Source organism: Notothenia rossii (genome assembly GCF_949606895.1).
Source record: "Notothenia rossii genome assembly, chromosome: 8".
Taxonomy (NCBI): Eukaryota; Metazoa; Chordata; class Actinopteri; order Perciformes; family Nototheniidae; genus Notothenia; species Notothenia rossii.
The window spans coordinates 65,066,483-65,092,845 of NC_136906.1; the positions used below are offsets into that span (position 1 = coordinate 65,066,483).

Sequence of the window (26,363 nt, forward strand, 5' to 3'; positions counted from 1 at the left end):
TCCATCTTCTATAGTTTTGATCACACAAATTAGGATCAATCCTCTGCAGAGTAAAATACAATCTTACAAATGTATATTACTAATAATAATAATAATAATAGTATAATCTAATCTGTCTCTTTAACTGTGCAGAAATACCAGCTTGAAACGGGATGAAGATGTTTTTTTAATATTGATTCGAAGCAAAGAATCTTCCACATTTTCACAAAACCCCTAATATTAGGCTATTACAACTTTTATAACTTGCATGCACCTTTTAACCATTTAAAGCTGTCATGCTGGTTGTTTATCTCTGCATTTGCTATAGTATATACGACGTGATATCAGGCAGGCTGCTGCACTGTCATTGGACAAACTTCCAAAAATGTAGCCTTCAATAACTTCATTGCCCTTTTTTATTTTGCATGTCACCTGCCATACTGTGAGCAGCCTCTGACAATTTCAAATGCTCATCACATCTTATCTAATTTATTCCTCACCCTTTCTCATATTCGGTGTGTTTGCAGTGTATGAAATGATAGTGAGGCACATCTTATTATCTGTTCATACTACTCAGGAATAACTATGGATCTGAACACTGTTACTTCTGTGTCCTGTAAAGAGCCCACAGGACATGAGTAAAGAGATGTTCCATATTTGCTGCACTTCCCCGGTATGTCAGAGAGCTGATGCCTCTTTAAGTGGAGAACGGGGCGGGGACATATACCATGTGCTCTTAGGACACACCCCTTCCACACAGGCAGATCCAGCACTGCATTATTTGCTTTGGTCTGTGCACAGGCGTGCTACCCTGCTTGTGTGTGTGTGTGTGTGTGTGTGTGTGTGTGTGTATGTGTGTGTGTATGTGTGTATGTCTGTGTCTCTTGCTTCTTCTCATAGTCAGTCCTGTTGCTGCTGTTGTCAGGGAAACCCTTTTACCGGTACCGGCTCACCTTGCCCTGCTGGATTTTCACTAAATATTTGAACGGCCCTGCTGCCCCCCTACTTGTGTATGTGTGGGGCAGTGTGTGTGAGTTTACTGTACAGCCAGTGCCTGTGTGATGTGATCCTTCTGACAAGTTTACAGAACAGGCCCAGCGAGAGGGAGGGGAGAGGGGGGCTGCAGTAAGAGTGGTGACAGCAGCATCTCTTGAGGAGTGCAATCTTTCCAGCTTTCTTCCCCCGGCCAGTTTTTTGGATTAAATCTTATTTTCTAAGCCAGACTACGAGAGCTCATCCTCCAGGCTCCAGACTGTCGCACTCTGTGTCTCACTCTATATCTCACTCCGTCGCTCCGCCTGGCACTGCCATCGTCAGCAGGGCACAGTGGGCAGCTCTGTGTGTCTCTTTCACACTTCATCTCTCTGTACTTGTTTCTTTTCTTACGATCTCCTTTTTCCTCTACACTTTAATTTCCTTCTCTTCTCTTCCTCGTTGCTCTCTTCTTCCTGCTGTCTAAGAGACAGAGCAGCGAGAGGAATTAGCTTCAAGCATTACCTCATAGCCGTCTTCGCTGAGGAGAAGGCTTTTAGGGGTGACCCCGTCCCCCACCACCCTCTGGCGTCCACCACTTACCTGCCCCCCCACCGTCCCCACCCACCACTGCAGGGTGGGATGGGCAGGGGCTGGGCGAGTTAGCCAGGGGATCGAGGGATAGCAACAGGGCAGACCATGCCAGAGAGTAAAAGACAAGGTGGAGGTGGGGGCTCGCGGAAGCTGAGGAAGGGAGGCAGCCGCTCGGCCATCCCGGCACTCTTCACCATCACTGAGGAAGAGGAAGGGCTGAGACGGAGAGATGCTCGCAAGAGGAAGAAAAGAGGTATGGAGGGAGAGCACAGCGGGATTGCATGCTCTGGTACTTCGTGCAGTTTGAGCTTCATTTAAACTTTAGATCTTCAATCTGGGACAGAGAGGCTAGCGGGGCAGAAAGAAGTGTGACTAAGCTCTAGAGAGTCACGGGAGGTCTTAAAAAAGCCCTGAAGGTGCGCATTATTAAACAAAGGAGTTGTGTGTGTGTGTGTGTGTGTGTGTGTGTGTGTGTGTGTGTGTGTGTGTGTGTGTGTGTGTGTGTGTGTGTGTGTGTGTGTGTGTGTGTGTGTGTGTGTGTGTGTGTGTGTGTGTGTGTGTGTGTGTGTGTGTGTGTGTGTGTGTGTGTGTGTGTGTGTGTGTGTGTGTGTGTGTGTGTGTGTGTAACTCTCTCTTAACCCTTCAGCTCAGCCATCTGAAACAGGTGGCTGACAAGTCTGATGAGAAAGCGGTGTGTGTGGAAACAAGCTGACAAGGCAAGATTGGGTCAACCCAAGGGCAGCAGATGAGAGCGAAGGTGCAGTCCACTTCACACGTGTCTGTAGTTGCATCAGTCAACAGGACTGTATGTGTCCAAAGTAAAGCATCTTTACATTTGCAAATGTTAAACTGGCTTTTGTTTAGCTTTTTTTAATTATGAATTATTCTTTAGTTTAGCGCATACCTTTTTATGTAATGTTGACAAGAGCTGCAATGTATTCCCATTGGACAGTTCTGTGTCCGTCAAACGTGGGATTAGGCCTGCAGAGTTGTTGGGTTTTGTAGTTTTCAAAGACAAAACCTCAGTCAGGTTTGTGAATGTTGGTCAACTAACATGGATACATAGTAAATTAAGAATTATAGGGTCCTTCTGAATTAGCTGCAAGGAAACGAGCAACTGTTTGAATCATCACCATTTATATATATTTCATATCCAATCATACAGGTGAAAGAGGAATTTGTATAATTGCATTTTTTTTGCGAGGTTTGGTTGTTTATTGACGTAGGGAGACAGGAGGGTGATCACATATTAACGTGACTTAATATGTAGTTTTTATAATTTCCACTTGTATTCCCCTAACTTCATTTATACAACTATATGATGTAAAAAGAACAAGGAAACAAGTTATTTTCTAATTAACTGCATTTCCTTTTAGTGTAAGACATTCTCAGACTAAAGGTTTGCAGTTTCCTCATGGGGCGAACATGTACGACTCACTTTACCTATACATAATGGAATAGACCAAGAGAGAGAGGATGAAGAGACAGTTGTGAGCTCTTGCAGCGAGCATGATCACAAACTATCATGTAACTACTCACTTGCTCCATAGTAACCTTTATTTTAAAACTAGTGAGCCCACTCCCCTTAGAACCCAACCTTCATGTTGATTTGAACTTCACACCTTATAAGATTTGTGACTTTCTCTTGCATGGTTGGAACGCTGCCAGGGTCCCAAAAGTCTGTACACACACACACACACACACACACACACACACACACACACACACACACACACACACACACACACACACACACACACACACACACACACACACACACACACACACACACACACACACACACACACACACACACACAGACCACAAGGTGAAAACAAAATCAGTGTTTCGGCAGAAAATACATATGCAATCGCTTAGCACTATTCAGAATCAGGATACATTTAAATGTAGACTGTATTAATTACCCATCTCCACTTTAAAAAGTTTATAGATGTTTATGTGCTTGGAAGTTTAAAAACATGTCTTGCTCTTAAGGGTAGATACATTATGTAAGTGGTTGTTTGAATCAACTGTGACCGAGATGAGATGCTGTTTTTGACATTGGTTAAGGAAAGCTTTTCTTTAGCAATCTTTATTTTGGGTGTCTTCTAATATCAATTTGCATGTAATTTCTATACATATATCGATGACACATTGCTAAACAAAGTTTATATGATTGGTAGTTTAAGAGCATTTGTGATAGAGATGGCAACATTTCAAAAATAGACAACAGCTGTTTTGATTATTTATTGCCCTTATACTTTTGTCAAAAACGTTAAAGAGTTATATGTTGACGACAGACATACATTACCTGAGCTGAAACCTCCCGAATGCAGCAGTACCCTCCTCTGAGGGCAGCTGTTATCCCGGCCTGACTGCCTGTCCTGGGGCTAGAGAGGAGGACTCCCGCCCCCTGCCCCCTTTGCCTCTCTGTTGACTGGAGCTTACTGTTTAGCTTAGCATTAGCAGTGGGCTAATCCTCTCAGGCTGCAGGAGCCACACAGCATGCTCGCCTGCTACCCACTGGCCCGGACGGCACAGCATTAATCGTTAACTCTGACCATTTAATCTGACTGAGGATAGGTTGGGGGTGGGGAACACGCTCCAGCAATAAGGGAGGGAGGGGCAGATCAGTCACACTCTCCCTATGTCTCACTCTCTTTTACACACACACATAAACACACACACATGGATAAAAGGATGGGGGTTGGACAGTCACCACAAACTGTCCCATAGTCGGTCAGCTCTCAAAAACATTGAAACAGACCGAAGCTGACCCCTCTCTCTCTTTCCTGTCCTGCTTTCCCCTTTACTCTGAAGTAAGGGGTGCGGTTTTTCAGAACTTCTTCATTTTTTGCTTTTTCCTTCGTCTCCCTCCTACGACATGGACTTTGGATCTTAGCTTTTCTGCCTCCGTGTAAGATGTTAGCAGGAAGTAGAAATGTTGATTCTGGCCCTCCAGTCTGACTAGTCGGAGTGGGACGCTAGTCAGGGGTTCAACAGGTCCCGTCCTGGCAGTGACACCCCTGGAATCATGCTCCAGACTCCAGGTAAAGACTTGAGATTTCACTGATAAATTGGCACCGGTTCAACAAGGTCTAGGGTAGGGAAAGAAGCTGTTGGTAACAGGTTAGTTTCATTTTGCCTCTGCACTGCAGCACATTGGATTTAAAAAAAAAATCACATTTCGTTGAGGTTGAAAAACTGATTTGAGTTGAATTTCTACATCCACTTCAAGTGAGATGAACAGTCTTCAAGGGCCTGAAGTGGTTTTGAAATTACTTGGCTCTTTTGAAATCTATTGTGTTAAAACAAATCCCAAAATATTACAAAGGACATGACTACACTCCAAACTCTCCTTATGGCATTAGAACAACGTGCAGTACCCGAGTCATTCTACAGAAAAGGTGGAATCTGGGTGATACAAATCTGCTGAAATATATTCCTTCTAAACACATCTAAAACCTGTTAAATAGCAATAACTAACTCTTAACTTGATGAATCCACAACAAGTAGAGCCTAAAGTATTTTTTATTATTTTTATACATTATACAAAGCTTATTTTTATAGGAATGTCACTGGTGTTACGCGTTACCAGGAAGAAGAGTAACACCAGTGACGGTAACACCGGTGACAATTTGGAGAAAACACTACCATTTTAACAAAATGGCTGCAATGTGTCCAAATATGGCTTCAGTCCATATCAAAATCGTTTAACTCTTCAATACAATACATTTTCCCATTCAAATGTTCACCCCTAGGGCTATGCAATGAGTAACACTAATGACAGACTTAAAAGACGCACGTAAACTTTGAAGATAAAATGACACCTTCAACAAACAAAGTAAGAAGTATCTGACTTTCCTTATGTCTTTGTCCACTGCCTCAAATGATCTCTTGTTACAGGAGGCACTTCAGAGACAGTACATTATTTCAAAAATAAAAGCGTTTTGTGTAGCAGTAACACCAATGACGTAATTTTGGGTGACTGACATTTATTTGATATTATTAATAATAATTTGCGTTTTTTTTATATTATATATTTAATGTATGTAATGTTATGTAAATATAAATTTATTTATTTATTGAAAAAAAATCTTTTAAATTAAAACTATAGGCTCCACTTCCATGTATGATCAAAGTGACAAGGCAGTTCCTTGAACTTGGCATTTTAAATAAATTGCAATTTACGTATAAAACCAATTTTTTATTTATTTTTTATTTAGTACCATTGCAAAGACAATCTCTATTTATTCAACATATATAATGAATGTGAGTATTAGGTCAACGTCATGTATTTTGGTGTCTGCAAAAGTAAGTGACAGTACTTCCACCTTTTCTGTAGAATGACCCACCTCCATTCTTTTCACACTTAGTGTTTCGATAACATTTGGAACAAGCCAAAGGTGGGTGGGGTTTTGGTAGATGTACTTGGAGCTAGCACGATTCTACATATAAAGTTGGTCTTTGGTGTGTTGACAGATGGATGTGATGCAGTGAGAGCAAACAGCCCTGCACTAGATACAAGTCCACCGCAGTATACAGTTAAACCATTGCATGTGATGGTGTATTAGAAAAGAATGAACTAAACGTTTTGAATAAGTCCAGTGTGACCCACTTTGCACGGCAGCAGTCAAGTGGTCATAAATATACCATTTTGCCTGTACAAATAATGTCAAGCTGTTCTTTTCGCTCTCTTGCTTTAAGCATCTTTTTTGTATTCATAACACGGACTCCTTAGGGTCAAATTATACCAAAACTCAAACCTTACGCTGCCCTGATGTGCACACGGCCTCGTCTGCAACCTCTTGATATGCAGGATGAAACTAGTTAAGTTGCTTTCTAGTTTATACTGTCTTACTCGGTACAGTCAAGGAAACATGGACTGGCTGTAGGTATATAAACACACAATAAAAATTATACTAATAAGTTTAAAGATTCATATAAATAATAATCATAGGTTCAAATAAATAACAATAATAAAACAAAAAATACTAACAGAGGTAGATTTAAAGATGATTGCGAGACGGTAATGGCCATCTGTTTTCATTGTTAATCCTTTTTGTCAGTCATTTGTATATTTTATATGTATCATGTAACTCCTTCCTGCTGTTGAGAATCCACAAATATATATTATACATCCTTTTTTCTATAGTAATAAGATTATATTGACCAATCATGAATCATGGCAAAACAAGATTCATGTTACTATTCCAATAATAGTTTGACGTGTTATTAACTGTTAATTATCTTCCATTATGTCAGCCTCTCTTGTTTGCTTCTTTCTTCCTGTCAGAAGGTTATTGTTTCCTGTTTGCGTGCTTCAGAGTGTTCCCAGCTCTTTTCAGTGAAGAGCTCCAGTTCAGTCCGTCACATAGGAAAGTGGTTCTGCTCTTAGCCTGTCACCACCGGCTTATTGTGAAGTTCCCCACTCAGCTTGTCAGAAGGTCCACTCCATCAGCCACTAGAAGTTAACTTCCAACAATGAAATACAGCTCCTTCCAGTATACCAGAATGGGTCCATGTGATGCAATTGTATAGTCACATGACCTATTTGCCTAAAAGCCATTCACAAATTCCCAGTGTTGTACTTGTCTGACCACATTATTCTCACCTCTGGATGAGTTTATAACTTTAGCTGGAGGAAAATAACCTTATGGGAAGGAAGACATTGAGCAGACATTATTGTAACCTGGCCCAGCCCTTCCTGTCACAACAAAAGCTTGTATAAAGCCAGATCCACTGCAGGGTTACCAGAGGCAGGGTACACCTGCTGATACTTGTGTACACACCTCTGTTGATGTCCCATAGCCTGCGAAATACAATACCTATGACCTCACGCCTTTTGTCCTGCATGTCTATTGTGAAGTACCACAAAATGTCTCAATGAGTTAGGGTGGAGACGGCGTTTGCACACTAGATTTATAACATAATCCGCTACATTACAAACCATAACAGGAAGAAATAAGTTAAATGATTGTGCCTTTGGTTGTTTTAGTAAGTGTATCTGTTAGATTTTTCTCTGAAGAATAATACAAATGTATGGTGTATCCAAAGCTGTCATCTATTGCTAAAGAAAAAAAAAGAGTTTTTTGGCATTGTAAAAGATAGTATAACTTATAACACCAGTGGCTCAGGGATGTGTTTCTCAGTCCGGTTTGCCTTTCTGCCCTTTAGCATCCTAGTTGCAACTCTTTGTAGCAAACATACTACATGGACTTTTCTGATCCTACATCAAGGGTACTGAATAAGGCAAAGCAAAAGAGGTAAGCAGTTGAAGTGCACTTGTTCATCTTGGCGTAGCAGCGACTATGTAACTTGTACTTTGTTCCTTTTCACCACCGGCATTACCCCACTGAGATAACACGTCACTGAAGTGAGGTGATAAAGAAACCATGAGGAGACGAGCGGGAGAGGGAAATGTCAGATAGTGTGTGTAGTCTTAGGTAGGGTCTGTGAGTAGGAGCTTGTTTTAGTCTGGATCCTGATTTAACTTGCTTTTCAAACTTTCTGGGACAGATTAGCCTCTGTGGAGAATCTCTTCCCCACGCTTGAACACAAAGGAGGTGTTTGAACAGTTATTTTTGCTCTGCCTCAGTCAGTACCTATGCATACACAGTGCATAATTATTCCAGTTAATCAGTTGCCACCGTAATACTGTTTGCCTCTTGACCCTTGACTAATTAAGCCAACGTTGTTATCACAAAGTGGTGTGCGTGTGTCGTTCGGGAACATTTGGGACAGGCTCATCGGTTTGTGCCCGAGGCCCTGATGTTAGGCTCGGTGTCTGTGTTCAGGAGGCTGACCTGAAAGTGCTGAGTCACCCCGAGCCTGATGGTACCATGAATCAATGGCCCAGCTCGGAGCTGAGAGGAAACACTGCAACACACAGGGGACGTTTGAGAACACGGAGAGCGCAGTATACGTTGTTTTAACTCAATTAGTTTCCTGTCAGGCTATACTGCAGAAACTGTAAATATATACAAAACTAGAGCTCTACTGTTTTTCTCCTTGTCGCTTGTTTTCACATAGCTATCCTAAGTTCAGACCTTACACCACTATGTACATGATCAATGACCCTTTAGAAGGCGTTACTAATGGAACCTCACCGGTGTAATTCACACAAACCTGTATCGTAACCTCTTATGACATAACATATGACAACCTTTTTAAAATGTTAAATGTCTATGTAAATGTTAAAATGTTGTAAATTGTGTAACTTGCTGCTGTTAAATACCACCAAACTATGTGCAATATATACATTATTATATACATATGCCATTAATAACTGTGTAATATATACCTGGCTGCTACATCCTAAGAACTGTTACAGGATTTGTATTTTGAAAAGTATTTTTTTTTACTTTTATTTTTGTATTATATTTTTTATTATATCATAACTTAGTACTTTTTTTAACATATGTAACATTAAGCTGTCTGTGGCTCTTTCCTGCTGTAACGATGCAAATGTCCCCTCTGTGGGACTAATAAAGGTATTCTGATTCTGGTATCTTAATGTCATATTGCATGTTATTTGTAAAGTTGATAACATAAATGATCAAACTCTGTATTCTTCAGTGTAAGTATCCTTTTGGCGTCATTGTGGCAACAAGGCCGGCTTTTATCAAACAAATCTGCTCTTACTGTAATAACCAAATATAACCATATTTATAAAATTCAGTGGCAAGCAAAAACGAAGACATGAGTTTTCAGAGGTGAATAGTATTAAATAAATACCATATTCATATAAACTATTAGGTGTGTTTTGGTATTCCTATCATGTTGTTAAATACTTGACTGGAGAACAGTATTGACTTTGATGGTGTGGTTGTGTTGTATTGCCTTACGTGGCACTGTGTACAGAGGCTGGCTACACTTTAGTGGGTGTATAGTAACCGAGTGGGGAAACTGTAGCCCCTCAGGGTTTCTAATGGAAGTGGATTTATGATGCGTTCAAGACTCTTGGTTTTTGCACACACTCTACCTATTCTTTATTTTACTGAGCAAGGTTGGATACTATGGAGCTCCTGCTGAATAGATGCTCAATTGTAAAAAAAAAATCTAAAGTTACACACATCTCCAGTTTTCTTTGTTCTATCTGTCTATTGTTTCTCCTCTTAGTCTTCTCTCCACATTTTGACACTTTTATCTTTCTCTCCAGCGTCTGACTCCCAGTATATATCGGAGGATGGCAGAACGTCTACGTCCGCCACCCGCCCCAGCTCCTCGGGCTCGGGGCACACCTACAGTCCGACCCTGACCCCCACCCCCAACACCACCCCTACACAGACTCACACCACCACCAGCAACAGCCCCAGTAACAATGCTGCCCACAGACCAGGTAAATAACAGTGGCAGAATGAGACGTATTACACGAATGATGTCGCTAGTACAGTAAATGTAATGTTTTTGTTGCAGACTCGTTGCTCTTCAACAAGATCGACGAAAGACAGAGGTTAGCCCGTGAGCGCCGGGACGAGTGTGAGAAACAGAACGGTGTGTATTCCATAACTGTGTGTGTGTGTGTGGACTGCATTAGTGTGCATGAGGCTGTAAATACATCTCCCTCTTTCTTTTTTGTTTTTCCTGCAACATATCTCTACTGAACTCGTCTGGTAGCTGTGGTGAATTGCCTGTTACTCTGGCCGTTACATAAAGTCCAGGCTGAAGCCAGGCACCCCCCGTTGCCATGGCACCAATGTTACATAATGGGTCAGGCCATGGGACAGGGTTTAGAGAGGCCTGTGTTAAAAAAAGAAAGAAGGTGTTTGTACGAGTGTGTGAGCAGCATACCACAACAGATGTTTAGTTTTGGGAAGTCAGTGCTTGTGTATGTATTTTTTTATTTCTTACTCAGTGTGTTTGTATTGTTGTACAGCGGTCAGGGGCAGAGGGATTTGCTTTGTGTTTAAAGCTAAAGCCTAGTCACATGATCCACAGCTGACCCATCTCACTGCTGCTATAAGCCTGCGTGTGCATGCATCGTGTGTGTTAGTACACATGTTTCATTTAGTTTGTTTTATGTAGCGTGCAAACCATAGTAGATGAACTGTGTGTATGTGTGTGTGCACTATGCCTCAGCCATCAAGGAGACCCAGTGGCAGGCGCGTGAGGAGCGAGCCCGGCAGCACTATGAGAAGCAGCTGGAGGAGAGGAAGAGGAGGCTGGAGGAGCAGAGGTTGAAGGAGGACAAGAGACGGGCTGCCGTGGAGGAGAAACGGCGGCAGAAACTGGAGGAAGACAAGGTCCGACACACAAGTGGATCACGACACTCAACGCCATCCTCCACAGGCTAACACATATCAGTTTTTTGTGAACCATATACACACTCTATGCCCCTTCCCTTTTTAGTGAGTTGGAGTTTGAACTGCAAACTCACCCTAATTTTCCCTAATTCATGTTGATTTATTACTACTCACCATATCTTTTATAAACTTTAGGGAAACGTGGGTGTAGTTTGTTGCAATGCCACCCATAGATTGCTGACAGGAAGTTTTGTCTATATAATATAAACAAAATGTGTGGCTGTAGGTAAAGCAAGAAGAGCATGTGCAAACTGCATGGCTAAAGTTGATAAGCTCAGGCCCTCGCCATACAAACCTGTCTCACTGCTGCATTTTTTTATGTCAAAACATACCCTCAAAATATGGCGCCAAAGTTTAAGAAGAAAGTTATTATCTTGAAACTGTAGTCTAATGATATTTTACATTTCAATTTAAAATTTCAATTTTTTTTTAGAAAGTTGTGCTAAGTCAAAGGTTTTAATATTGCAATCAATATCTCACGTAAAACGTCTTATTAAAAGAGTTACTGTTCTTTTGTTTGATGGTTAGTGAGTCCCTTGACATTGAGTTCAGGCTCTAATTACTTTATTGATTTAATGAACAGTGGGACAACTATTCTGACGCAGCACTGCTGGTGCTGAGGTTAAGTCCCTGTGGCTTAGCACTGCACCGTGTTATCACAATGTCTACCTCTCTCTACTGTCTGCTATTAAATGAAGTCAAGAAATCGACATAATGGACTTTTAAAACATTTTTTTGGACAATATTCAAGACATTTAAGTATTTCTACATAGGGAAATTTAGTTTTGATATATACCTTTGCATTTGTTTTGTTTTTTAAGTTTAACCATTAATTCTGGGAATGCTTTAGGAAGGTAAACTGCCTATAAAATGTGGTCACTTCCTGAGTAGCACAAAGTCTCAGAACCAGTTTAAGACTGTAATTATGCAACAGGCTAAACATGAAAGCAGAACCAGTTTATATTCTATCTAAGTACTTGTACAACTGGTGTGCACACAAACATTTCAGATTCTTCGACAAACCATAACACAACGCATGTGTCCAATCAGAGCAAATCATTTATTTATCTCATCTTGCAGCAGTATGTGTATGTCAAGGCATTAACCTTTCTTAAACATACTGATAATGTATTATTGTTGCCGTGGCTGCAGACTCGTCACGAGGCGGTGATGCTTCGGACGTTGGAGAGGAGCCAGAGAGCCAGACAGAAGCCCAACCGGTGGTCTTGGGGAGGGCCGATGCACACAAACAATCCCACCACGCCAACCGGTACTTGAAAACATCACTCACCTACACACACTTCCTGCAGAAATCACGGCATGAATGTGCTTTTTTTTAAATCTCATCTCCCCGATGTCCGCCAGTGTCTCTTGTATAAATATGTCTGCCTGCCTCTGCGTGTCAGTATTGTTCTGCCATTTTTATGTTTGAACTTTGCAGATCCCCTGCCCTCTGTTGTTACTGCTGACTCACACCATGCTCTGCCCCTCCCTCTCTCTCTCTCTTCCTCTCTTTCTCCCCCTTAATCTCTAACTCAACCTCTCTGGCTCACTTTCTCTCTCGTACCTCCCTCCATCTCTTCTCTCCGCTCTTTGTCTCTCCGCCATTGTCCCTTCCCCTCCTGGTCCAGGTTTTGTCGAGTCGACTTTCCTCTATCCACTCGACCTTGCCGGACTGGAGCACATGCAGAGTGCTTTCAGTCTCTACCGCAGATACGGAGTGACCTCTCAATGTGAATATTAAAACACTGTGTCAGTGATAGACCTCTGGCTCTAGCACTGTAACCGTACAGCGACGTTATAGCACTGGCATTAGTGTCAATGTAGGCCAATGTGAACGGCATGATTAGTGTTTGTTTTTATTTGCATGTAGCAATCCAGTTTGTCACTTGAACTTAGTCCCAAGACACGGGATCATTCATTCAAACCATTTTAGCTCCATTTTTAGATGACATTAGATCCATTTAGCATTAATTCATTTTCTCCTATTTAGAACACTTTGGTAGTCTTTTCAAACGTAACGTTATTCAACCAGAATAGACTAGAGTAGAGACAAAGTGGGATTGCTGGCTCCAGCTCCTGCTCTCTTCCCCCGCTCTCTTTCTTCAAGACCATCTCTTCAGTCATCAGTAATTTTCTTTTTATCATGTTTCCTCTTCTAGATGCTGACAGGCGGTCAGTGTCCACAATGAATTTATCCAAACACACAGACCCTGTTATAACCAAGCGCCTCTCCTACTCCTCTGCCACACTCCTACACTCACCAGACCGAGGTATTATTCAATATTATTCAATACATTCTCACTAACTTTGGCTGTGTCTTGTGTCATCTGTGATGTAACTCTTGTGAACGTCTAAGTGCACACTTGTGTTGCTTTTATTTCCTAATGATGATTAGGGGGACATTATATAGACAATAATACATTAAAGTTGGTTCAGCATTTTGCGATATACACCACTAGATGAACAAATCAGTACAGTAAATATGAAGCTACAGATAGCTTAGCATGACTAGACATAAAGACTGGAAATTAGGAAACTGCTAAAGACAGTTAGCTCTGTGCAAACATAAGAAACGCAATCTTTAAAGATTAATTAACACGTTATATCTTGTTGGTTTATCTGCACAAAAAAGTTGTTGTCATAAGGTTGCCAGGCAGCAGAGACTTTTAGGTAGTCACTGCATCCAGACAAAAAAAACAACATAAAACCGATCTGCTTTTTTTTACACTTGGGCTTCTTTAAGGATTAAACAAACAAGATACTATGTTGTAATCAGTCATTTCAAAGACGGTTAAGCTTATAATATACCTCTTATTATATACCTTTGTAAATATACCTCTCTTTTATAGTCTTTATGCTAAGCTAACAGGCTGCTACAGTAGCTGTATCCTTATATTTAAAGGGCAGCTATAGGAGAGGTATCTCCTCATCTAACTGTCAGACAGAAAGTTCTCAGAATGTCAACAGCTCTTTGAGTGTATATATATATATATATACATAAACTGTTAAGTTCTTGTGTAACCATTACATCATGTATTCTTTGATGTTTGATCTTTGATGTTGATATGTTTGCTGACAGGCTTACAGATGAGGACAGCTTCGTCTCCTGTCATTAGCAAAGCTCAGTCCAAATCCCGCCTTCACCAGGGAACGACCACTCAGCACAAAAACACAGGTGTCTTTTGGGAACTTTTAACAGCTTGGTCCCCTATATTATAAGTTTAACACTGGTGTAACCAAAAAGATTATGGGCTGGAAACTGCTGAGGAACAAACAGAAAGTTGTTGCTGTTGTTGTTTGCTTACTCTCAAAGAAAACATTGAAAATATTGCTTTTTTTTCTTTAAATTGCATCATTGAAGCTTTTGGAAGTCCTACACTACTGTAATATAGGAAATATGAGGATCAAAACGCATTTACTATATACCCTATGTGCATGTGCTTCCACTGTTTCATCAGAAGGATCAACATTTTTTTTCTCCCCCTCTGGCGTGACCCCTTTCTCTAATCCTCTGTCGGATAATCTTTTTGTTTTTGTGGGAACACTGTACATGTACACAGATTTGATCCCAGCGGAAAAATCTACACCCACATTTCAACAATCAGACGTGCACATAATTATATACATATAATGTAATCACGTACCAAAACTAACTGCACACGTTTTTTTAACTGAGTGTAAACCGACTATGAAACCACTGTTTAAATACAAAGTGGTTTCGATTAGAGACTCTGGTACCTTTGCACAGTTTCCAGCCCGGTTGTATCTTTGACCCTCACCTGCAACCTTATCCACTATCAGAGCGAGCAGTGCTGCATGTTTTGCCTGATAATCTGTCCTTTTGTCTTTTTTAAGTAGCAAATCAGGACATTGTGCTATAAGCTACAAATTATGGTCTGGCACTAAAGACTGCATGGCTAAATATTTAAATATACTTGCATTAAAGCTTTTGGCACTTCTTTAACTATTTGCTAAATGAATTATGGATTTCTTTGTGCTTAAGTGAGATTTTCCTAAAAACGCAGATGCTATATTTCCTGATCTGCACTGTTTACCTGAATGCTCTCCTCCCTGTGTTTGCGCTCCACATGTTGTTTGCTTCCCTTCACATTAACAAAGTGGCGCGTGTAGGTGTAACAGCCTGTGCGTTGTTAAGACTTCTCTTAAGCTCTCGCCTACACTGCAGTGTGGCGCGAGGGAAGGAATGAGTAGCAAATACAGTAATAACGCATTATTTATAATTTGCTTTGACTGACTGCTCCGGCTAATCAGTGGGCGGTAAATAGTTTGAGTTGTTGGAAAACGTTCAATGTTATAAGTGTGTGTGTGTGTACACTCAGGAATGCGCCATCTTCCCCTGACGCCATGGGAGAGCAACGTGGTCAACCGCCTGCAGCAGCCCACACACTCCTACCTGGCTCGGAGCCGCAGTGCCATGAGTCTGTCTGGAGATCAAACGGGTAAACCCCCCCTCCCCTACCCGGCTCTTACAGGCAGTAGTCAGTGAACCCTTCAAAAACAGGGGATCACTGCTCACGATGCACAACGTATTAAGGCTGTTGATGTTTTGCCCTCTTGACCAGAACAGTTAGGGATGTTAATCAGATTTGGCCAGACTCAAAGAATTACACTGTCTGAAACCTCCCTCACCAGGCTGTATCAGGCACTCAAAGCTCAACACACACACACACACACACACACACACACACACACACACACACACACACACACACACACACACACACACACACACACACACACACACACACACACACACACACACACACACACACACACACACACACACACACACACACACACACACACACACACACACACACACACACACACACACACAGATTGCTTTGGACAGTGTGTGTGTTTGCAATACTTCTTTTTGTAAAGCCATGTGCTATAATATGCCTATGCACTTAAATATATGTTTTGATCGGGGATGGAAAGATATTTTATTTTATCGCGGATTGTGATGAAAGAACACAATGTGTTGATAGTGGCATATTCTAAATATAGTGACTGTTGTGAATATCCTCATGAGCGACTGGAAACGCAGTCTAGCTCGCTATTATGGTAAAATAACACCTGATGAAAAGGAATTATGACATAAGAAGGAACGGTCACGCAAAATGACGCACAATTATCCTTCATTGGGGGGGGGGGGGGGGGGGTTCTCTAAGTTACCTTTTTTAAATTGCCATGAATGATTGTTTTTTCTTCTTCGGACGTTTGTTGTATCGTTGTGCATTGCTGTTTTTCCTTGTGTGTGTTTTAAAAAAAATCACTCTTTGAACGCTTACATACTCCTTTAATAGCTTTCTCTAATCTGCACACTTTTACACCATTCAACATTGTCTACAGTTAGTGGAGGTGCACCTCTTGTGATGTGTGTATTATTCTGCATGCTCCCTTCCTCTGTGTGGGGTCTAATGTATCAATAATAAATAGTTCATTATGACTGAATGGCTTTCCAAGTGAAAATGCTTCCAACACTGGGACTATTTATATTTTCCGATTGGTTTGACAAACCACTCATTTTAATCATTTAAAATAGCACAAAGTGAATGTGAAATTGTGGTTTGAATAAAATCGCTTTTCTATCCAATCGGGCCGACTTAATCGCTCATTACATTATAATATTAAATTATTTGAGATTCAGTTCCCAAGTGATGGTTGCATTACATTAGTAGTTTTGCTTCCAGTCAGTAGCTAATGGCTTCTTTCTCTTCTCTTTTTTCTCCATGCTTATATTTCTCTCAATCCTCTTCTTCCCCAACCTCACTGCTTTTCCTTCATAATCCTCGTACATCCTTCTCATTCCTTCCTCTCCTCCCCAATCTCTCGCTCCTTGCTCCTGTTAATCAAACTCTCGCTCCCCGACCCCCCGCCTTGCCCTGCTCCATACCCTCCTTTTAAACACTCCGAACTCCCACCTCGTGCATCACCGTAGCCATACCTGTTTGTCCTCGCTCAGTGTCCTGCCACCCCATGGGCTCCATGTCCTTCAAAGCCCTGCAGGCCCAGCCGCTGCCTCACTGCCGCAGCCAGGAGAGGAGCCTCAGCCGGGGGACGGGGTCCTCGGCCCCCACCACTGCTCGCAGGAGGACCGCCGGCAGCACACAGGTGGGTCATGTCCTCAACCTGCACCTGTGTTAGACTCAAGACATTTGCAACATTGTATATAAACTGACTAATTCTGGTGCTTGTATGCTTATGTAATGGGAAGAAAACCTTCAATTTTTCCTCTTTTTAGCAGCATTGATCCCCAATGCCACGATTATGTATTCAGGTTGTCTATTCATGTCCTATTTTCTGGAACAGGTATTTCTTGAAAATATTCACTTGTACTCAATAAGGAACTGATTTGATTTAAGGTCAAGGTTACTGTGGTCTTACAATACATAGTATTGCCCATAAGTCAAGAAATGATATGCTATTCATGACAATTTAATTCATTTAACATTAGGTTTAACATTGCCAGATGTGCATTTGTGCTGCATTCATGTGGCACTGGACAAATGTACTTCAACGTCAACCTTAAGTTGGAACAACAACTTATAAACAGATTTTAGAGTGTAGCATCTTCTTTGTAGCGTGTTAGTTCGACAAGCACACGAATGCACCACCTGCTTTGGCGGAGGTCTGATCTCATAGTGCCGTTCTAGTTCTGTTAAGGTTTGGTATCTTACTATTCTCATGCACATAAATAATTCACTGCATTTTGCTCCTCTACATCTTTCATACGTTTTTATACCTATGATGCCCCAGATCAGTCGAACACAGTCTGTCTGTGTGACTCTACACACACACACACACACACACACACACACACACACACACACACACACACACACACACACACACACACACACACACACACACACACACACACACACACACACACACACACACACACACACACACACACACACACACGTCCATCTGTCTACTGCTGTGTCACAGCTTATACCATTAAGGTCTTAGAAGGAGGACGTCCTCTGTACTTTATATGCCACACAGCCCCAGAGACACATGCATAAACCATACATGTGCACATTAATTATACAGCATAACAATGATACACCAGTCACTTTGTGTTTGGGACACAATGTCTAGACACGATAAACTGTAAGTCATTGTTATTGTTCGTCTTTTGTTGTGCCTCCTCTTCAAACGTTTCAACTCACAGGGCATATTATCTGCTTATTGAGAGAAGGTGATTTTTAGTTGTGTCAATAGTTAAATTGTTTTAATCATTGGTGTCATGGCTTGATGCCAGAGGTTACACATGGCCAGTGGAAGGCTGTTTGAGTCTAATCCTATTACTGATCATCTGTTGCTGCTGTCAGTAAGACATCACCATATTACTTTCTGTTTCTAAGGACATTTTTCTTAAGAACTATTTTCTGTGCCATGCTTCTCACTTGAAAAAGAAATCCCTCCCATTTTGAAAAGTAATAATATTTGTTCATATAATTATTTCCCTATATCTCCTGCACCAATAGTGTAAGGACCGGGACAATGTCAGGAAGTCATGGAGCAACCTGTCTCTCCCATTGGCTCCCATTCTGACTTTGCCCCCCAAAAAGCGCTCCTCTTCTCCAGGCAAAAGGAACAGAAAAGTGACAGCGCCCCCTCCTGGCAGGTAGGAGAACTCACCCATGATCCCTGATCAATAGAGCCACATAAGCAGATTTGTGAGGAATGTGAGTAATGGATTATTGGGATTTGGGTGGGCTAGGGATGGTGTAACAACTTTGAAAGTTGTGCGCAAAAGTCTAGCTTAAAGGTTAAAATTGTGTGACTCATTACTAGTAGAAATACATGTGTTCTCTACTTTAGAGAGTCCTCTCCTGCTGATGTTCAGATGTATATCAGTATGTAGTGTCTCTACTTTAAAGAGTCCTCTCCTGCTGATGTTCAGGTGTATATCAGTAATGTAGTGTCTCTACTTTAAAGAGTCCTCTCCTGCTGATGTTCAGATGTATATCAGTATGTAGTGTTAGTCAGTACTTTTTGTCAACTGCTGCTTCCTGCACACAGGCCTCCACAAAAGTTCCCAGGTCGCCCACCCACCCCAAAGCAGCTTAAGTCTCCGGGGGCAGAAGACCCTGGAAATCTTCGTCCTTCCAGGGTCCCACACACGAGTCCCCAACCCACCAGAGTCCCAGGAGAGGAGGAGGAGGAAGAGCAGGTCCTCAGTCCTCCTCAGCCTCGCCCTCAGCCGCTGGGTCAGAACAGGAGCGGCAGCGAGCAGACACCAGGTCAGTTACACACAGTGTCATGGAGTGTCTTTTCATTAGTGAGTTTTATAAGATACAATGGGCAAAATCTGAGTTATGATGCCTTTTTTTTAGAGAGTGCAAGCAGCCCTCCAGCCCACAAGACCTCAGCAGGCACGACAGATCCAGAGGAGGCGAGTCGTATCCTGGCTGAGAATCGCAGACTGGCCCGAGAGCAGAGGGAGAGAGAGGAGGAGGAGCGCAAGCAGCAGGAGGAGCAGCGGAGGTAAACTGTTGTGATCAAGAGTGGTGTTGTGGCTTCCTTCCTTCCTTTTCTATCAAGCCACTAGACGCCTTAAACTGACCTTTCTGACTCGTTTGTCTTTCCTTTATATTTGTGTTACTTGCAGTTGATGAGTTGCTTGGCCTCCGATGGTTTGGATGATATTAAGCAATGGGTTTGCTCCAAATAAAATAACAAACTTTTACACATGCAACAAAGAAAAGAGGCCTTTACAACAGTCAAAACGAACAGGCAAAACTCAAATCAAATAACAAACAACTTAGGTATTCTTTCTTTCTTTCTTTCTTTCTTTCTTTCTTTCTTTCTTTCTTTGTTAAGGCTTGTATAACTTGATAACTTAAAGGGTAATTGAACGGTTCAAAACTGTTCCTCGACGGCGTCTTTCTAACAGGTGGCCCATCTCTGTCCCCTTAGAGGAGGCTCCGTGGGAATTGTAGTCTTTTATACCCTGGTTGACGATAGAAGTCTGTGCCTCTGCGTCCTCCACTGATTCATTTCCCTTTTTTGTACAGGATAGCGCAGGAAGAGATGGCTCGCCGTAAGGCAGAGGAGCGAGTGAAGAGAGAGGAGGAGGCTCAGCGTCAGGGAGAGGAGACGAGGAAACAAAAGGAGGAGGAGGAGAGAAAGGGCGAGGAAGAGAGACTTCAGAAAGAGAAAGAGGAGGCGGAGAAACTCCAGAAACAGGTGAGAGGGAGTGTTCACTAGAGGCGCAACTTAACTTGCCCTCTCACAGGAAGAGTAAACGCTTGATGTGTGTACCTGCGTGTTAGAAAGAGGAGGAAGAGTCGCGACAGAGGGAGGAGGCAGAGCGGCTGAGGAAGGAGAGAGAGAAACACTTCCAGAAAGAAGAGGCTGAACGCTTAGAAAGGAAAAAGGTGATGCACTTTCACACATATACACATTTAAGAATGTTATTCCTCATCTGGAGGGCTTGTTAAAACTCTTCTTTTGTTTTCACCAGCGTCTGGATGAGATCATGAAGAGAACAAGACGTTCAGACCCATCAGACAAGGTAAACCTGAAAGAGAGATATAGATATAGATATAGATATATAGATATATCTATAGATATATATCTATATCTATATATATATATAGATATATAATCTGAAGATTCTATGTTGTTTCTGAGGTTCATTCTTTCTCTGTATTGTTTCCCTTCTTTAGAAAGTTGTTCCCAACAGAAATGGAGAAAATGCAGGTAACCAAATGTGTCTTCATACAATCAAACATATGGCAAGGTTATAGAACATAGAGCCGTTGTAGCCGAACAATAATAATACCCTGGCCATTTACATACATTATTTTACAATTTATAAAAATAAATATTGAATTATGCAGGAATATGACTTCCCTGCGTCACCATTTGGTACAACAGGGAAGGATTTTGCTTTGGTATCTGGTGGTGCTAACATAAACAATCTAAATAAATAAGTTGCAAAGAAGGTAAGAAAAAAAGAAATATATTAGGATACAAAAAATAAGTAAAAGACAAGTATTTACACCAAATGTAAATGTAACTATACAAATAACCTTAAAAGCTAAAAAAACAAAAACACTTAGGACAATGAGTATATATGGCAAACTACAGTGTGTTATATTTTAAAGTGGAGGATGTACTGTATAAAAAAGCAGTCGGAGGTTGAGCATGAAATTGGCTCACAGAATTAAAAAAAGACAGAAAACACAACATATTGTTCACATGATTAATGTAATGCATGATGTTTTTGGGTGGATAAAAAGTCAGCGTGGGTCCCGGGCCTTGTTGATGAGGCCGGTAGCAGAGGGGAAGCTGTCCCCCATGTAGCTGTTTCTGACTTCTGTGTGTGTTTCCTCTTATCATCAGAGACCCCTGCCACTCCCAGTCCATCTGCAGTAACCCCCTCACCGTCACTCAATAGCAACGGTGGTCAACCAGACCCTGAAACCTCAGCACTGAGCCATACTGACCAGAGGTAGAGTTATGAATTGAAAACATTTGAATTGGTATGTCTGCAAATGTTTCAGGAAACCCCAGGTCGCAGTTCATATTTACTGGAGTGTGACAACAATCTGTTTTGTACAAGAAAAATAATACTATAATAATATTGTATAGATGAATAAAACTGTAATGTTCATGTAAACAATACATCTTTTAAGAATACTATGGTTATTGAGATAAAAAAGTAATACAAAAATAAATAATAAATGGTATGTATTTTACATTTGTTGCAACTCTGCCAGCTTTCAGTTGCGAAATCTGACTTTGAATACATTTTGTGAGCAATATCTCAAATGTAATCATATATAAATGGTAAGGCGAATGTAAGTTGAGGATATAAACATGTGTTTGGTATAGGCCATGGTTTCTGAGTAACTGAGAAAAACTTTTCTGAGTCTCACCTGTTGTCCGTCACATCAATAACTGTTCCTCTCTGTCCTCTGTTCATCCAGGGAGAACGGGGAGTTTGAGGAGGTGATCGTACTGCCTTCACATTCCAGGCTGTCTCCTCCTGAGGGAGAGGAGGAGGAAGAGGAGGGCAGAGTTCCTGTCATAGCCTTCAGGGAGAACGGCCTCCTAAAGCCTCTGAGCGGAGCAGAGGACATATCAGCCCAGCAGGGACCGGGTCAGTAGCCGTCCTCTTCATGAAATATGTTAGTCTATTGTTCTGCACTGAAACAATGTACCATTCCCTGTTTTCATTCTGTTGCTCTTGGGTTTTAGACGTTGCCTGATGCCCTGTTAGGCCGACGTGATTCCACACCCAGAGAGACAGGAAGTGAGACGGCCACAGAGCGGTAACATAGGGCTGTTATCAAAGCGAGACCCTTCCAGAGGACTACTTTCTCTCCCTCCCGCGACAGAAGAGAAACGCGGCCACTTCCCAAAGATGGAGTCTCCAAAGATCTGCCTCCCCAGAAAGAAGTTACTTTCCCCCCCGAACAAACTCTCTGAGGAACAGACGCTCTTCTCTGTCTCCCATCACTCTGTCATTACGTTCTGTGTACAGCCCCAAACCCCCCCCCCCGATTCTGAAGTGAATCTGAAATCACAGGGGCATTGAATGCCCCCTTGTGACTCTCTAAATGTGTGTGAATGAGATTAATAATAATGTAAACTGAGATCAGCTGTAAAGTCTTCAGCCCTGATACTTGAAGAGATGTTTTGTTGTTGCTACTGTAGAACACTGTAATCGGACATAATGTGGCGTTATAACTGGAACTCGCACAACAGGCTCCGAATGACATGGTTTCATTAACGCGTCTCTTTGACCCGAAACCTCATGATTCAACGTTTCTATTGAAATGTTACTGAAGAGATATAGGAAGGAAGTCGGTGCATGAAGTTGTATTATGACTACAGGAAAGTCTCATGTAATATATTTTTGCTGTGTCTACAGTGTTTAAGACTAGGAAGTTATTAATGTGGGCGTGGGAGGATCATGAAGTTAAATGACGAAAAGAAAAGAAAATACTGTTCGTAAAATAATGATTTGTTTAGTTTTATTTAATTGCTGTACAGATGAAATGTGATTCTTTGTTTTGTCCTCCATACTCTTTAAATGGAGCAGAACAAATCTGCTTTGTCGTTAAACCCCTTTCCTTCGTTTACCATTTACATTTATCCCATCGCTGACTTTTGTTTTGGCCAAGAAAAATACAAAATGAATTAAACTAATATGGTGGTAATGTTAAAATAATGTTTTGTTGATTGAGGAATTATAAGAAGAAATGCTGCCAATTGTGTTCCTTTGCCTTACCGCATCGTGGCAAGTATGATGTCACTTGTCTCTCTCACTCAAGATATGCATTCCCAGCGTGAGCTTTGACACTTTGGACACATGCCATAACTCTCCAGTGACTTCTGCTTGATTTATGTTAACGAATGTCAAAGCTATCTGTCCTTTCTACTCTCTTAGCATTTGGTTCTCGAACCTCTGCACTTTCCTCTTAGTTATAATATTGCAGTACCACCAAAAATGGAAGGATACTCCAGAAAGATTCCTCATGTCTTGTTTATGTAGTGCTGGTTTCTGCCAGTGGTACATAGCATGCTGTTCAATGTGGTCAAAGCTTGAAAATAAACTGCTTGTAAATGATGTTATACATATCCTATAAATTATGTTTAAAAGCTGATATATTTTACTAAGACTGACTAAGAACACAAGGCTTTGAAAACTGGAAAGCTTTTACTACGAAGAGGGGGCTGTGGGAGATCTGTGAACCACTGTACAACTGCTGGCAAGTAAATAAAACGTTTTGAATTGACGATTCACTGCCTCTTTGGTCCAAAATACTGAATAATAAGAGTAGAAATGGTGCATTTAAAACATGTAGCAGATTTATTTTAGCATAAACCAAAATAACTAGCAACATACAGCATTTTTACAGAAAATACTTTTCCATCAGTGTCAAAGTAGAAAAAGTCTTTAAAGTTGTTTTTCTTACATGTTGAGACAGTTTAGAGAAAAAGAAAGATGAAGAAAATATTTACATTTTATGAAAATAGTGGATAGAAATCAGCATATACGCAGGTCCAGAGACAAAATATGCTTTCAAGTGTGTGATCCTCTATATTCAACTGCTTAACCAGAAGTGCTTATGCACATCTGGGTCGTTTCTAGTTATTCACAACAAATGATGACTGTTGGTGAAGTCCACACAAAGCCAGGATGTTAGCCCGAGGGGTGCTAACCTCCAGTGATTTCCACTCTAGTTACATACACAGCAGCTGTATTCCACAATCTGGGATTTGAGCTGCAGCAGTATCACCAGTAGAACGTTTTGGTGAGGAAACCGGCGGCGGCGTTGAGCCAGCTTCCACTGGAATCTTCTTTAGCTGTGGTGCGGGAAATCGCTCGGTCCACCTCCTTCTCTGGGCTCTCCTCTTCTTCTGGGAGGTAGTCTGGGATAGCTGAGTTCTTCTGGACGTCCACTCCAGATGCGTCTAGAGGGACCAAAACCTGTAGATACAAAAATGATTGAGAGAACTTAAGAACACATTTTGAAACCAAGACAACAATTGAGGTGTATAGTATGGATACTCAAAAACGCTGCTAAACAATATAAGGAATCTAGCACCACCACTCACCTCTTCTCCCGCCTCATTCTTCACCACCTGCTGGGCCGACAGCACCTGAGTGGCTGCAATGGCTGATGCCAGACTCTGAAAAACAATAGGCGGAGATCAGATATAAAGTGTTCACCCGCACCATGTGTACATACGTTGCTTTGATAATGCAATAACACAAATGGTGAGTACAACTACAGGAATACAACTCATTTTTGAACAGGCTGGTTTCTTCCTCAGCAGCCCCTGATAGTTAATGTGTTGGTGCGTTACCTCAGTGGGCAGGTCTGAACGGATGCGGACGGTGCATCTCTTGGTAGCCATCTGGAAGGTGAAGCTGATTACCCCTCTGACCTTCAGAAGAGCCTCCTCACACAAGCTTCGCTGGTCCTATAAGAGAAAAAGTATAAGTTGCAGCATTTGATAATAATAGTCACGGTCTTGCTTGTGTAGGTCAGTCTACTCACAGTGCTGTCCAGGCCCTTGATGTGCAGAGTGACAGACTTGGCCTTCTTTTGAGAGGAGTTGATAAAGAACTGGGGTTTCTTTCTCCTCTCCCTCTCAGGCGTGCGGGGGATGGGTTTAGCAGGCGCAGTCAGAATATCATACACCTCCTGGGCCAATGACGTGATGTCAACAGACAGGCCCTGCCTAAATAAATAAATATTATATTTTATGTTACCTAGTTCCAAACATCTGAATTGCCCCCCACGATTCTGAGTCTACAGTTATGGTGATAACTATTAGGCTTTCCCATTCCCTTCTAGTGTTTAAGTACATATCATTATATGCTTAAACTTAAGATAGTACAACAAAACAGCATTAGGAATCATTACAGTTGACAGCTCAAACTACTCTCACTGGAAATGTCAAGTACAATTACATGCTAAGAAAATACTCTTATCTAAAAAAAAAAAAACAGTGCACAGGAGTACAAAATAATCCCTCACCTTGCAATTAGATTCTCCAAGCTCACCATCATACCCAGTTCATTCTTCATGGTGGGGATGTTGGGGGACAACTCAGCCAAGTAGCGCAAGGTCTGAAGACAAAGGCAGAAAAGTATTAAGAAATGCACCACATTTAGAGATCATTGGTCCTTTAAAGAATATTTGGCAGGAGGACAGTACAACACAGATCAGCATCTTTCACCCACCTGAAGAGTTGCAAAAAGCACGTCTGTGTTCTGGTGGTCCAGGAAGAGAACCAGCCCGGGGAGACAGCCCTGATCCTGGACGATCACATCTCGGTTCTGCGGTTCAGATGCCAGGTCCCGCAGCTGAGTAACCACCGACAGAGCATCCATCATTGCTGTTAACTTCGGTTAACCACCAGATCTGAAACTGAGGATACAAGTAAAATGTGTTTTACCGTTAGCCTGATACGGACAAACTGTTGTGTGTGTGGCGAACGTTGGACTTACGTTAGCCTAATTATAAAACAGAGGAAATATTACGATCAAGTGGGATGACGTTACCATTACTAGCGTATGATTTAAGGCTGGGTTCTCGAGGTACGAAGCTACTTTATAAACAGTGATTCAAGCTTGTCCTGTCGGGGTCAACGTGCTAGCTAACGTTGTGGCTAGCTAAATAAGCTAAAGTTAGCAACTTTTGAAACGGGAAGAAGCTGCAGAACTTAACAAAAGCCCCTTTTCATTTGTTTATGTTCACCATTTGAACACACAAATATGCGATACTTCAACACATAATAATACGAGCGTCTAGGTAGTGAAATATAGATGGTACAATGTAGTTTTTGTGTTGTTTCTTACCAAGTAGAGGAAGACGCTCGTGCACAAAAATACAAATTTGATGTTGGGCTTTTCGCGACACGCAATTGGTCGAGCAGCCGTTGCCACTGCTTCACGATCGACCGCTCCTATTGGCTCCTCACACTAGTTCTGTATTTCTATCCAAT

General features: G+C 41.6%; 2 protein-coding genes across 5 annotated transcripts; one reads left to right on the forward strand and one right to left on the reverse strand.

The window, feature by feature from the left end:
* Positions 1–1,092: 1,092 nt before the first annotated feature.
* map7b (microtubule-associated protein 7b) lies at positions 1,093–23,641 on the forward strand. Of its 3 annotated transcripts, none has more exons than XM_079642422.1 (19): positions 1,093–1,798; positions 9,707–9,886; positions 9,964–10,041; positions 10,627–10,790; positions 12,003–12,120; positions 13,013–13,123; positions 13,933–14,028; positions 15,194–15,352; positions 16,843–16,991; positions 18,374–18,513; positions 18,912–19,132; positions 19,226–19,376; positions 19,907–20,078; positions 20,165–20,269; positions 20,356–20,406; positions 20,561–20,594; positions 21,240–21,348; positions 21,827–21,999; positions 22,098–23,641. In XM_079642422.1, the coding sequence occupies exons 1-19, from the start codon at positions 1,651–1,653 to the stop codon at positions 22,106–22,108; spliced, it is 2,370 nt and encodes a 789-aa protein (XP_079498548.1). In that variant the 5' UTR covers positions 1,093–1,650; the 3' UTR covers positions 22,109–23,641. The 3 variants fall into 3 exon arrangements, with proteins under 3 accessions (XP_079498548.1, XP_079498549.1, XP_079498550.1); XM_079642423.1 differs by having other exon boundaries at positions 1,096–1,798; positions 15,194–15,313; positions 16,819–16,991; XM_079642424.1 differs by lacking the exon at positions 1,093–1,798 and adding an exon at positions 4,230–4,595.
* A 51-nt stretch (positions 23,642–23,692) lies between these two features.
* armc1l (armadillo repeat containing 1, like) lies at positions 23,693–26,336 on the reverse strand. Of its 2 annotated transcripts, none has more exons than XM_079642429.1 (7): positions 26,218–26,336; positions 25,600–25,786; positions 25,394–25,485; positions 24,911–25,094; positions 24,717–24,833; positions 24,465–24,539; positions 23,693–24,336 (listed from the first exon to the last, which is right to left on the reverse strand). In XM_079642429.1, the coding sequence occupies exons 2-7, from the start codon at positions 25,750–25,752 to the stop codon at positions 24,142–24,144; spliced, it is 816 nt and encodes a 271-aa protein (XP_079498555.1). In that variant the 5' UTR covers positions 25,753–25,786; positions 26,218–26,336; the 3' UTR covers positions 23,693–24,141. The 2 variants fall into 2 exon arrangements, with proteins under 2 accessions (XP_079498555.1, XP_079498556.1); XM_079642430.1 differs by lacking the exon at positions 26,218–26,336 and adding an exon at positions 25,867–26,196.
* Between the last annotated feature and the right edge of the window lie 27 nt (positions 26,337–26,363).

Bases quoted from the DNA above. Each gene is read 5' to 3' on its own strand.
- map7b (XM_079642422.1), top strand. From the start codon at position 1,651: ATGCCAGAGAGTAAAAGACAAGGTGGAGGTGGGGGCTCGCGGAAGCTG. The intron at 15,353-16,842 runs GTCAGTGAACCC...GTCCTCGCTCAG, and splicing joins CCCGGCTCTTACAGGCAGTA to TGTCCTGCCACCCCATGGGC. The intron at 16,992-18,373 runs GTGGGTCATGTC...CTGCACCAATAG, and splicing joins GGACCGCCGGCAGCACACAG to TGTAAGGACCGGGACAATGT.
- armc1l (XM_079642429.1), bottom strand. From the start codon at position 25,752: ATGATGGATGCTCTGTCGGTGGTTACTCAGCTGCGGGACCTGGCATCT. The intron at 25,486-25,599 runs GTGGGTGAAAGA...CTTTGTCTTCAG, and splicing joins TGCTTTTTGCAACTCTTCAG to ACCTTGCGCTACTTGGCTGA. The intron at 24,337-24,464 runs GTGAGTGGTGGT...TTGTATCTACAG, and splicing joins AGAATGAGGCGGGAGAAGAG to GTTTTGGTCCCTCTAGACGC.